This window comes from Liolophura sinensis, chromosome 13 (assembly GCF_032854445.1).
Source record: "Liolophura sinensis isolate JHLJ2023 chromosome 13, CUHK_Ljap_v2, whole genome shotgun sequence".
NCBI lineage: Eukaryota > Metazoa > Mollusca > Polyplacophora > Chitonida > Chitonidae > Liolophura > Liolophura sinensis.
This window is the reverse complement of record NC_088307.1, coordinates 987,904-1,001,702: the sequence shown is the minus strand read 5'-3', so window position 1 is coordinate 1,001,702 and position 13,799 is coordinate 987,904. Positions and strand designations below refer to the sequence as shown.

At 41.0% G+C, this 13,799-nt stretch overlaps 1 protein-coding gene across 1 annotated transcript; it reads left to right on the top strand.

Moving 5' to 3' along the window:
- Nucleotides 1-1,351: 1,351 nt before the first annotated feature.
- On the top strand, nucleotides 1,352-10,859 carry LOC135480751 (protocadherin-16-like). The gene is made up of 7 exons (XM_064760673.1): nucleotides 1,352-1,436; nucleotides 1,992-2,180; nucleotides 2,845-2,944; nucleotides 7,286-7,913; nucleotides 8,278-8,329; nucleotides 9,415-9,493; nucleotides 9,989-10,859. The coding sequence occupies exons 1-4, from the start codon at nucleotides 1,428-1,430 to the stop codon at nucleotides 7,675-7,677; spliced, it is 690 nt and encodes a 229-aa protein (XP_064616743.1). The 5' UTR covers nucleotides 1,352-1,427; the 3' UTR covers nucleotides 7,678-7,913; nucleotides 8,278-8,329; nucleotides 9,415-9,493; nucleotides 9,989-10,859.
- Nucleotides 10,860-13,799: the final 2,940 nt, after the last annotated feature.

Below are 13,799 nucleotides of genomic sequence, written 5' to 3'. Positions count from 1 at the left end.
TGATGACAACGCCACCGTGACAGTAAGTTGTGACAGTGCTATACATAACATGCCAAGTTCCCGTCAACCAGAAAAATCCGTGTTGGAAGTCACATTTACAGTTTCATCGATAATATAACGACCACAAGCCCTCAAAACATAGATATGTATCATAAGTGAAATAGTTAGTCTGTTATCCGGAGTCAGAAGTAATTAACTGGTTTAACCGAAGTTAGAAAGACAAGCATGAAAACCCGACAGTCCAACATGACATAAACCAGAACTGATACCGATTTGGATGAAGCTGATGACGTTGACCTTAAATTAACAAATATACAAACTGTATGTCTTAGTTGTCCAGTAGTACGTAAAGGAAGAATGTGGAACAGAAGTCACATGATAACCTTAAAACTCATGATAGTGGTGATTTTATACCTAATCATCTGTTCAATAAAATCTCAATGTGGTTTCAGGTAATGTTAGAACGAACCAATAACCACGATCCCGTCTTTATGAAAGACATGTACAACGTCACTGTTGAGGAGGAGGTGTCTGGCGTTACCATGGTGACGGTGTCTGCGCAGGACGCGGATGTGCCTAGGCAGACATTGCGGTATTACATCCAAACATCCTCAGTGTCTGGTGAGTTGGCAGGAAAGCGTTTTAATGTCTCACAAATCCAAACCGTTTTACACAGGATGATTTTCTGATCTCAACCAGTCTTCACCGCTCGATTGGTTTGAAAGTTTCGCATCGCTTCTACATATTGCATAAAATAAATTCCTTACCTCGTTTTCTTTTGACAACGGTTTCACATGTAACTGCTGGGAATGGTTTTGCTTGCTGTTTTTGTCGTCAGTAAAAAGCTACTTCCACGAGAAAAACGGTGTGTCCTGATGGAGTCTTTACGCGGGCTAAACTTAACAGGAACCAAGTCAGTGTAATACCATGAGTGGCGTTTGCATTTTACTAGGCTCTCATCACGATATATATTAGAAGACTGGGAGACTTGACTTCCTGTTTGCTGTGTATGTATTTCTCGTAACATCTGTGTTGGCTTGAAGTTTTGTGAAGGAGGTGTAAGAACAAGAAGAAGAGTTTGAAGTCGTTACTATTGTAGTGTACTTGCAAAGAAAAACAGTTCATTTTCTAACTTTGTCTAAAATACCCCTTCACGCTGACAACGTAGAATATAATGTTCTTACAGTTGTGCTATCTATTGGTGGCTTGCAGATTTCTTTTCCATCGATTCTACATCTGGTGTAGTGACGCTGACGAAGAGGTTTGATCGAGACACCATGTCTGCTGACTACGTGGATCTCGTTGTCATGGTTTCTGACAGCGGAAAACCACCACCAATGAGATCATCGTCTGCCATTGTCAGAGTTCGCGTAACTGATATTAATGACAACGTGCCCGTGTTCCCAGTGGACGTGTACAATCTGAAGATGTCCCAGGTAAAGCATGTACTCTTTGATGGAAGACAGTCGTCTTGCCATTTTTTCTTGCCATAGGTTAGGCGAGTGGTCTATGTAGACAGCGCAAGTAGAGACCAATAGAGTTTGACCACTGTGGTAGTGGGCTCGGATTCATCGGTCTCCGGTTCAGCTGCAGCCTAACAGAGAATTGTCTGGCGCCTGATGTGGTGTTGTGCAGTCTTGTACTCAGAAATTTTTGCGGTCCAAAATCTTACATAACACTCATTAAGTGATGGGTTCGGGAATGGGCCACTATAGTCAAGTGGTCATTTACTAGTTGGAGCAAATTTCCGTGAAAGGAAAGGCGGCAGTGTAATTTGGGTTGCTAAAGAAATTATCATTTCATCAACGCTGAAATCAACGATGCAAGTATTACAAAGTTTTTGTTAACCTTTTGGTTTTTGGGTAAACCCTTTCATCCCATGTGTATTCTGTTTTTTGACTTAATCGTTGTTTGTTTTATTCCAAATGTCACATTCGCTGGACATGCGCAAAAGTTTACAGAAAGTGAATAGCTGTACTTTCTGATTTCAGAACTACTATTCTAACGTCACCTTGAGAATACCACTGGCGAGCGATCCAGATGTGGGGGACACGATACACTACAGCATCTCCAAGAACGCCATGGACGTGTTCCACATCGACCCACTCACAGGGGTGATCACAACACGGGAAGGCTGTAATGACAGTTGTGATCGGTCCCAGGATTGTCATCTGATCATGGTGGGTCTCCCGCAGAGATGGAGTCGGGATTCTGCTAAGTCAAACTCTGCCTAAGTCAAACATGGTTTTCCTTGGCTTTATAACTGAGGCCACTGGCACTCACCATACAGATCAGGGCTTCACAAATGAGGTCAGGTGTTCGAATCCAGTTTTGGTCACGAAGGCTGCGGTCTTACGTCAGCAGGGCTATCAGGTACCCGACCAGGTGCGGTGATGCTTCCTCCATTCATAAGCCAATCATAGCGCGTCATAAGTGAAGCGTGTCGTACTAAAATCAGTCGTATTAGCCAATCTATAATGATTTTAGGGATCGCTGTGATTCCAAGTCCAACTCATGCTTCCTCTCCGGCCGTGCGTTGGAAGGTCTGTCAGCAAGCTCAGATGGTCGTGAGTTTCCCCGGGTTCTGCCAGGTTTCCTCCCTCAATAGTCCTGGCCGCCGTCGTATAAGTGAAATATTCTTGAGTACGGGGTAAACCACCACCCAAATGAAATAAAACAAAGTACATTAATGACTTTATGAAACTATAAATGCAACCACTGACAATGACATCAGTTTCCGAAATAGCACATAGTATTCCAAACAGTGACTACGAAAAGTCGTTAAGGGAACTCCGGTTTTAGATTAAGTTACGTGTTGTATTTTCCTCTCTCCATTACTTACAGTTCACGGTTTGGGCGATTAATCCGGACAAACCCTCACTGAACGCCTCCATGAACGTCAACGTGTCCCTGCTAACACCTTCGTCACCAGGACAAACAACAGGTAAGCATCAAAGTGTCCCTGCTAACACCTTCATCACCAGGACAAACAACAGGTAAGCATCAACGTGTCCCTGCTAACAAATTGGTCACCAGGACAAACAACAGGTAAGCATCAAGGTGTCCCTGTTAACACTTTCGTCACCAAGACAAACAACGGGTAAGCATCCACGTGTCCTTGCTAACACCTTCGTCACTAGGACAAGCAACAGGTAAGCATCAACGTGTTCCTGCTAACACCTTCGTCACCAGGACACACAACAGGCAAGCATCAAGGTGTCTCTCCTAACACCTTCGTCACCAGGACAAACAACAGGTAAGCATCAACGTGTCCCTGCTAACACCTTCATCACCAGGACAAACAACAGGTAAGCATCAGCATATCCCTGCTAACGCCTTCGTCACCAGGACAAACAGCAGGTAAGCATCAATGTGTTCCTACTAACACCTTCATCACCAGGGCAAACAACAGGTAAGCATCAACGTGTCCCTGCTAACACTTTCGTCACCAGGACAAACAATAGGTAAGCATTAACGTGTCCCTGCCAACACCTTCGTCACCAGGACAAGCAATAGGTAAGCATCAACGTGTCCCTGCTAACACCTTCGTCACCAGGACAAACAACAGGTAAGCATCAACGTCTTCCTGCTAACACCTTCGTCACCAGGACAAACAACAGGTAAGCATCAACCTGTCCCTGCTAACACCTTCGTCACCAGGACAAACAACAGGTAAGCGTCAAGGTGTCCCTGCTAACACCTTCGTCACCAGGAAAAGCAATAGGTAAGCATCAGGGTGTTCCTGCTAACACCTTCGTCACCAGGACAAACAACAGGTAAGCATCAACGTGTTCCTGCTAACACGTTCGTCACCAGGACAAACAACAGGTAAGCATCAACGTGTTCCTGCTAACACGTTCGTCACCAGGGCAAACAACAGGTAAGCATCTACAGATCTCTGCTAACACCTTCTTCACCAGGACAAACAACATGTAAGCATCAAGGTGTCCCTGTTAACACCTTCGTCAACAGGACAAACAGCAGGTAAGCATCAGCGTGTCCCTGCTAACACGTTCGTCACCAGGACAAACAACAGGTAAGCATCAACGTGTTCCTGCTAACACGTTCGTCACCAGGGCAAACAACAGGTAAGCATCTACAGATCTCTGCTAACACCTTCTTCACCAGGACAAACAACATGTAAGCATCAAGGTGTCCCTGTTAACACCTTCGTCAACAGGACAAACAGCAGGTAAGCATCAGCGTGTCCCTGCTAACACCTTCGTCACCAGGACAAACAACAGGTAAGCATCAACGTGTCCCTGCTAACACCTTCATCACCAGGACAAACAACAGGTAAGCATCAACCTGTCCCTGCTAACACCTTCGTCACCAGGACAAACAGCAGGTAAGCGTCAAGGTGTCCCTGCTAACACCTTCGTCACCAGGACAAGCAACAGGTAAGCATCAGGGTGTCCCTGCTAACACCTTCGTCACCAGGACAAACAAAAGGTAAGCATCAACGTGTCCCTGTTAACACCTTCGTCAACAGCGCAAACAATAGGTAAGTAGAAATTTGTCACTGCCAACACCTTCGTCACCAGGACAAACAACAGGTAAGAATCAACGTATCCCTGTTAACACTTTCTTCACCAGGACAAACTATAGGTAAGCATCAACGTGTACCTGCTAACACCTACGTCACCGGGACAAACAACAGGTAAGCATTAACATATTCCTGCTAACACCTTCGTCCCCAGGACAAACAAGAGGTAAGCATTATCGTGTCCCGGCTAACAAGTTCTTCACCAGGACAAACAACAGGTAAGCATCAAGGTGTCCATGCTTACACCTTCGTCACCAGGAAAAGCAGCAGGTAAGCATCAACGTGTCTCTGCTAACACCTTCATCAGCAGGACAAACAACAGGTAAGCATCAACGTGTTCCTGCTAACACCTTCATCACCAGGACAAACAACAGGTAAGCATCAACGTGTTCCTGCTATCACCTTCCTCACCATGACAAACAATAGGTAAGCATCAACGTGTCCCTGGTAACACCTTCGTTACCAGGACAAAGAGCAGGTAAGCATCAAGGTGTTTCTGCTAACACCTTCATCACCAGGACAAACAACAAGTAAGCACCAAAGTGTCCCTGCTAACACCTTTGTCATCAAGACAAACAACAGGGAAGCATCAACGTGTCCTTGCTAACACCTTCGTCACCAGGACAAGCAACAGGTAAGCATCAACCTGTCCCTGCTAACACTTTCTTCACCAGGACAAACAATAGGTAAGCATCAATCTGTCCCTGCTAACACCTTCGTCACCAGGACAAACAGTTGGTAAGCATCAAGGTGTGCCTGCTAACACCTTCGTCACCAGGACAAACAACAGGTAAGCATCAACGTGTCCCTGTTAACACCTTCTTCACCAGGACAAACTATAGGTAAGAATCAACGTGTCCCTGGTAACACCTTCGTCACCAGGACAAACGACAGGTAATCGCTATACATGTGCATGTATGTATCTGCTTGCGTAGAACCATGTAACAGTAAATAGTTTAACGTTCTTTATTTGGGTTGTAACAACAATCGTTTTAGCAAAGCACTAAGAGCAGTAAGAATGTACAGCAAATTCAGATGACCTTTGAATGAATAAAAGTAACTTCGCTGAAGTTATTTGCTTAGAATAGTTTTAACCTTAATCTTTCCAATCTTATTTACTTGGAATAGTTTTAACTTTTACCTGTCCAATCTTATTCATTTGGTATAGTTTTAACTTTAACCTTTCCAATCTTATTTACTTGGAATAGCTTTAACTTTAACCTGTCCAATCTTATTCATTTGGAATAGTTTTTAATTTTTACATGCCCAACCTTATTATTATTTTTTTTTGGCATTTTTTAAATCTTTACCTGTCGAATCTTATTTATTTAGAATAGTCTTTAACTTTTACCTGTCTAATCTTTTTTTTTAGAATAGTTTTTAAATTTTACCTGCCCAATCTTAATTATTTGAAAGTGTTTAACTTTTGTCGGTCCAGTCTTATCTACGTGGAAAAGTTTAAATTTTACGTTTCCAATGTTATTTACTTGGAATAGTGTTTAACTCTTATCTGTCGAATCTTTGGGGGGGGGGATTTTTAAAATTTTACCTGTCCAATCTTATTTCTTTGGAATAGTCTTTTTTGGGGGGGGGGGGGAATAGTTTTTAAATTTAACCTGTCCAATCTTATTTCAAATAGTGTGTAACTTTTGTCTGTCCAGTCTTATCTACGTGGAATAGTTTAACATTTACCTGTCCAGTCTCATTTACTTTGAACAGTGTTTAACTTTTACCTGTCCAATCTTATTTACTTGGAATAGTTTAACTTTTTCGTTTCCAATCTTTTTTACCTGGAATAGTTTAACGTTTACCTGTCCAGTCATAATTATTTGGAATAGTGTAACTTTTACCTGTCCAATCTTGTTTATTTGGAATAGTTAAACTTTTACCTGTCCAATCTTGTTTATTTGGAATAGTTTAACTTTTATCTGTCCAATCTTGTTTATTTGGAATAGTTTTTAACTTTTACCTGCCCAATCTTATTTATCTGGAATAGTTTTTAACTTTACCTGTCCACTTTTATTTATTTGGAATAATTTTTGATTTTTACTTGCCCTATCTTATTGATTTGAGATAGTGTTTAACTTTTTTCTGTCCGATCTTTGTTTGTTGTTTTTTTTTAAGTAGTTTTTGAATTTTACCTGTCCAGTCTTATCTACCTGGAATAGTTTAACTTCTACCTGTTCGGAATTATCTACTTGGAATAGTTTAACTGTCGAATCTTATTGACATGGAATAGTTTAACTTTTACCTGCCCAACCTTATTTATTTGGAATAGTGTTTAACTTTTACCTGTCCAATCTTATTTATTTGAAATAGTTTAACTTTTACCTGTCCAATCTTATCTATTTGGAATAGTTTAACTTTTACCTGTCCAATCTTATTTACTTGGAATAGTTTAACTTTTACCTGTCCAATCTTATTTATTTGGAATAGTTTAACTTTTACCTGTCCAATCTTATTTATTTGGAATAGTTTAACTTTTACCTGTCCAATCTTATTTATTTGGAATAGTTTAACTTTTACCTGTCCAATCTTATATATTTCTAACATTACATATGACACAAGAAAGGGATTAGATCAATATGCTGTTTCTCCACCTCAGTGTAAATAAGGGTGGAGAATACATTTTCTTCTCTCCTTCTCACCAAGGAGGTGGGCAATACACCCCTCAGAACTTTCAGGTGTAAACAAAAGACTTTCTGTATCACAGTATTGTTCTGGCTTCTCTATCTCCAGATCTGATGTCGTGTGACTCAGTGGGCATACGCAACAAGAACGCGCCAAAGTTTGTACAGGAGTTTTACGGGAAGTCTTATTCTGAGTCGGTGACCCCGGGGACAGTTGTGGTGTATGTGAGCGCGGTGGATGGCGACCCGGGTCCCGAGGGCGAGATCGACTACTTCCTCAGGGGAACAGCCGACTTCGACATCAACGCTCAGGGAGGCATATCCACTTTAAGGAACATGGACAGCCAGCGGCCGGGGATCGTGCCCTGTGCATGTTGGCCGTGGCACGGGATAGAGGGTCTCCTTACCGGGAAGGTACGACTACTGTGTGCCTCTACCTCAATGAGAGCAACAACAACCGTCCGCGATTTACGGAGGAGCGTTACTTCACCACTGTCATAGACGGCACCCCGGCTGGCGTGTCTCTCATTCAAGTTAGCGCTCGAGACTTCGACAAAGAGTCTAAAGTGTTGTACGTTCTTGAGACTCGGAGCCAGTACTTCGCCATGAATGGTCGAAACATCACCGTAGTTCAAAGAGTTAACAGAGATGACATTCTGCAAAGTTACCCAGACTCCGTGGTCAAATTAAAGCTGGTAGCGAGCGACGGACCGTTCCAAGACGAAGCCTGGCTCTATGTAAGTTTATGCTCGTTACATAGGATAGTTTAATTCAACCTTTCGTATTCAATTCATTTTATAGTTACCTTAATTTTTGTAAAATATTGTCCGAAAAGGTCAGTTGTTTTTTCCACCTTACCCAGTCATTTAAATCTTTAGTTACACAGAAAACGCTGAGCTTCATTCATACTAGTATACTAGTCTGAATGAAAGCTCAGCGTTTTCAGATCAGTATATTTATGTCTCTTGCAGGCCTATCCTTGTTTCAGATCACTATCTTTGTCTCTCTGTAGGCCTATCCCTTGTTTCAGATCAGTATATTTATGTATCTCTGTAGACCTATTCTTGTTTCTTATTTATATCTCTCTTTCTGCCTTTTCAGATAAGTGTATTTCCTGATAACCAGTCTTGTCCAGCAATCGAAACCGCCTCAGGTAAAAATTTGTTTCAATATTAACTGATCTAATATCTAGATTAATAACCTTTGAAGGTGTTTGGACCTGATGCTAACCGACTAGACAGAGTGTCCTTACCAGCGATACTCCTATACGTTTACAAGAGGAACAGATAGATCCTTGAAGATAATAGCCCTCACAGATGAACAGGAAAACATGGCATAACACATGTTATGGAATTGATCTTAATACGTTGATTCAATGACCATGGACTATAAGCATCTTGTATACAAAAAAGCCTATGTTTACTCTTTCTCATAATCAATCAAACATTCACTCACACAACGTCACTTTAATACGCATGCAGTACCAGTACCCCTCTGATGTCAAGCACTGGTGTATAGAGGTTACCGTTTGAATGTTCTTAGTATGTTTAGGTTTGAATCAAAACCACCAACAGAACAGAGTCTTGTTTGGCTATGTTTAGGTTTTAACCAAATCCACCAACAGAACAGAGTCTTGTTTGGCTATGTTTAGGTTTTAACCAAATCCACCAACAGAACAGAATGTTCTTTAGCTATGTTTAGGTTTGAATCAAATCCACCAACAGAACAGAGTCTTGATTGGCTATGTTTAGGTTTTAACCAAATCCACCAACAGAACAGAATGTTCTTTAGCTATGTTTAGGTTTGAATCAAAACCACCAACAGAACAGAGTCTTGATTGGCTATGTTTAGGTTTTAACCAAATCCACCAACAGAACAGAATGTTCTTTAGCTATGTTTAGGTTTCAATCAAAACCACCAAAAGAACACAATGCTCTTTAGCTATGTTTTAGTTTGGGGCAAAACCACTAGTAGAACGGAACGTTCTATCGTTATGTTCATGTTTGAATGAAAACACCTTTAGAACGGCATAACCTAGAATCAACACTCGATGTCGTTACTCTAAAGCTCGACCGAGGGTAAGAATCAATAATGAGAAAACAAACTTTACAGTGTGGTGTGGAAAAAATATCAAATGAAATTTAAAAGAACTGTGGAATTCCCTTTTACAGTATACCGATGATATATAGCTGAAAACATTAGTTTATTTAAGTCGTGTATTGTTTGTTTTGCTAACAGGAACTTTGATCGGAATCCTGATTGCCTGCTGGCTCCTAACCATCCTCATTGCGATTATCCTTATTATATGGTGTCGAAGGTTTGTATGTTCTATCAACAATCGCATGTATTCTACGTGTAACGTCTACGAGGTCACGGGATTAAATCCAGCTCTCGCTAATAATTCTCTTAAACGACTGCGGCCAGCATTAAAGTGTGAGGAAACCGGGCAGAGCCCGGGATAAAGCCACGACCATCCGCAGGTTGCTGCAAGATCTTTCTACGTACGGCCGAAGAGGAACAAAATATTATTTTCTCTATATATTTTCTAAATGTTTCCGCATGAAGGGGCTGCAGGAGTTATCATCCTCCTCACAGAACAATAGCAAATCAGCCGTACTGGAGTCCTGTCTACATGGGCTGGTATGGCTGCCAGAAGTAGGCCACGTAACTACTATGTACTATAAAAGAACTATATACAATTGAAGCATAGTGAAGTCTTAAATAAGCCTTCTTTCAATATTTAGTTAAAATTTCCACCTATCTCTCATTTCTTTGTGCTTTAACGCTGCCACTTTTTGTTCTGATTGTCCAGACGAAAAGAGCAACAGAAACCGTCACGAAGAGGTTCGGCGTACTCCAGTTACTATAGCAACAAATCTGAATCCGACAACTCGGCCAATGACAGATCTTTATACATGAGCGCCACCTTGACATTACCCAGGGGAAGTCACTCTGAAGATTTTCTCCAAAATTTACGAGCCGTTTCCAATGGCAAAGCAATATAGTCCTGTTGTGAAATCGAACAGGTAGCGAACTTGAATATGTAGCCTGGTAAAACAGCAGTTTGGTATAACACAATTTATGGAAAGCTCAGGCCGCCTTTTATTGTTTTTACGCCACGGTCTTTACAAGAAAGAGCGTTAATACGTTCAGTTGCTCTATACGCAGTGCGTGTGTGGTATTCATGTTGTTTGTTGAACATTCATATACTTAAACTTAAATATATTCATGCAGTTCTGCACAAGTACAATGCAGTAGGATATCCAATATAATATAATACATTACTGATAAGTTCTCTCCACAAGTTATTGTATAAATCTTGAGAGTTGACCGTTTGCTCTAGCTGCTTGTGATTGGTTAAATCTGAGGGCAATACATGTATATCACTGTAGCTGTAGCGGAGGACTTGTACCTGGACAGATTTCATACCTAACAACTGTGTTTTAAAATCATAAATCCCTGTGGCGTTATGGCCAAAGCAGAGTTATTTCTGGAAATGTTGCATATAAAAATGGACTGGCTAAATTTGACAGATCTTTTGTCACGAATCTATTATGACTGTAAATATGACGTTCTATAAGCACTGTCCAGTTATAATTACATGCACATTTAATTATGGGATGGTTAGTGTACAGAGGCGGTACCGTTCTATAAGCACTGTCCAGTTATAATTACATGCACATTTAATTCTGGGATGGTTAGTGTGCAGAGGCGGTACCGTTCTATAAGCACTGTCCAGTTATAATTACATGCACATTTAATTATGGGATGGTTAGTGTGCAGAGGCGGTACCGTTCTATAAGCACTGTCCAGTTATAATTACATGCACATTTAATTATGGGGTGGTTAGTGTACAGAGGCGGTAACGTTCTATAAGCACTGTCCAGTTATAATTACATGCACATTTAATTATGGGATGGTTAGTGTGCAGAGGCGCTACCGTTCTATAAACACTGTCCAGTTATAATTACATGCACATTTAATTATGGGATGGTTAGTGTACAGAGGCGGTAACGTTCTATAAGCACTGTTCAGTTATAATTACATGCACATTTAATTCTGGGATGGTTAGTGTACAGAGGCGGTACCGTTCTATAAGCACTGTCCAGTTATAATTACATGCACATTTAATTATGGGATGGTTAGTGTACAGAGGCGGTACCGTTCTATAAGCACTGTCCAGTTATAATTACATGCACATTTAATTATGGGATGGTTAGTGTACAGAGGCGGTACCGTTCTATAAGCACTGTCCAGTTATGATTACATGCACATTTAATTATGGGATGGTTAGTGTGCATAGGCGGTACCGTTCTATAAGCACTGTCCAGTTATAATTACATGCACATTTAATCCCACAAGGGTTCGAGTACACACGCGGTAGCGTTCTATAAGTGCTGTTATGTTCTTATTGTATTTACCGATGGGCGGGCTCCTGTACACAGAATCCTTACTGTTATAATGATCACCCTTGTAAAGCCCTCATCGTGTAGATGGCTGAATTATTGAGATTGTGAAACATTTCGAAATGTGTTAGTTTGTAAAATCTGCGTTCATCGTAGTAAGTTCATATGGTGCTATGTTTGTGGGTCTCTTTCTTTTATTTGTTTTGTTTGTTGATTTGTTTTTCTTTTTTGATGCGTTTTTAAATGTCCCATTTTTGATAGAAAGTATACTGTGGTCTGAATTTAAATTTTTGTTAGCGTCTCTTCGAAAATGCTAAGTATGATATTGCATTGAAAGGGTTGTGCTTGTATCCACGTATGTACTGACAAAATTACTGTTTTAGAGATTTAGAAATGAAAATTTTATTAATTTATTATACAACTTATGCCGTTTGTGATACTAAGACAGTTCTTGCCCATATTGTTATTTGGCGCCTTTGAAAATGTGTATATATTTCCTGTCGTCTACATAGATGTATATGTCATAGAATATTTAATTTGTAAATACATTTATAAGAAATGTTGTAACCATTAGAACGATCTCAGCTGCAGCAAAAGTTCATACCCGTGCATAATAAGATGACAAGGCAGGTGTTACCCGCCTTGTTATTATATTAACAGCTATTTTGTTATAACTCCGGTTACATACGACACACAAGACTTTCTGTGACAGGTAACTTTCTGTGACAGGTAACTTTCTGTGCCACGTATGCTAGATGGATCTACTGTCACATATGCTGGACAAATCTACTGTTAAGTATGCTGGATAGATCTGCTGTCACATAGGCTGGATAGATCTACTGGCACTTATGAAAAGTAGATCTACTGTCAAATGTGCTGGATAGGTCTGCTGTCACTTATCGTAGATAGATCTATTGTCACATGTGCTGAATAGATTTACTATCACACATGTTGGACAGATCTACTGTCACACATGCTGGATAGATCTACTGTCACATGTGCTGGATAGGTCTGCTCTCTTATATGCTGGATAGATGTACTATAACACATGCTGGATAGATCTGCTGTCACACATGCTGGATAGATCTGCTGCCACATGTGCTGGATAGATCTGCTCTCTTATATGCTGGATAGATGTACTATTACACATGCTGGATAGGTCTGCTGTCACACATGCTGGATAGATCTGCTGCCACATGTGCTGGATAGATCTGCTCTCTTATATGCTGGATAGATGCACTATTACACATGCTGGATAAGTCTCCTGTCACTTATCGTAGATAGATCTATTGTCACATGTGTTGAATAGATTTACTATCACACATGTTGGACAGATCTACTGTCACACATGCTGGATAGATCTACTGTCACACGTGCTGGATAGGTCTGCTCTCTTATATGCTGGATAGATGTACTATAACACATGCTGGATAGATCTGCTGTCACACATGCTGGATAGATCTGCTGCCACATGTGCTGGATAGATCTGCTCTCTTATATGCTGGATAGATCTGCTGCCACATGTGCTTGATAGATCTGCTCTCTTATATGCTGGATAGATGCACTATTACACATGCTGGATAAGTCTCCTGTCACTTATCGTAGATAGATCTATTGTCACATGTGCTGAATAGATTTACTATCACACATGTTGGACAGATCTACTGTCACACATGCTGGATAGATCTACTGTCACATGTGCTGGATAGATCTACTGTCATGTGCTGGATAGATCTACTGCCACACGTGCTGGATAGATCTACTGTCACATGTGCTGGATAGATCTACTGTCATGTGCTGGATAGATCTACTGCCACACGTGCTGGATAGATGTTTCACATATGCTGGATAGATCCGCTGTCACATATGCTGGATAGATCTGCTTCCACATAAGCTGGATAGATCTGCTGCCACATATGCTGGATAGATCTACTATCACACAGGCTTGATAGATCTACTGTCGCATATGCTGGACAGATCTGCTGTCACGTATGCTGGATAGATCTACTATCACACAGGCTGGATAGATTTGATGTCCCGTATGCTGGATAGATCTGCTGTCACATCTACTGTCACGTATGTTGGATAGATCTACTGCAACATATGCTGGATAGATCTGCTGCCACATGTGCCGGATAGATCTACTGTCACGTATGTTGGACAGATGTACTATCACACATGTTGGATAGATCTGCTGTCACACAAGCTGGATAGATC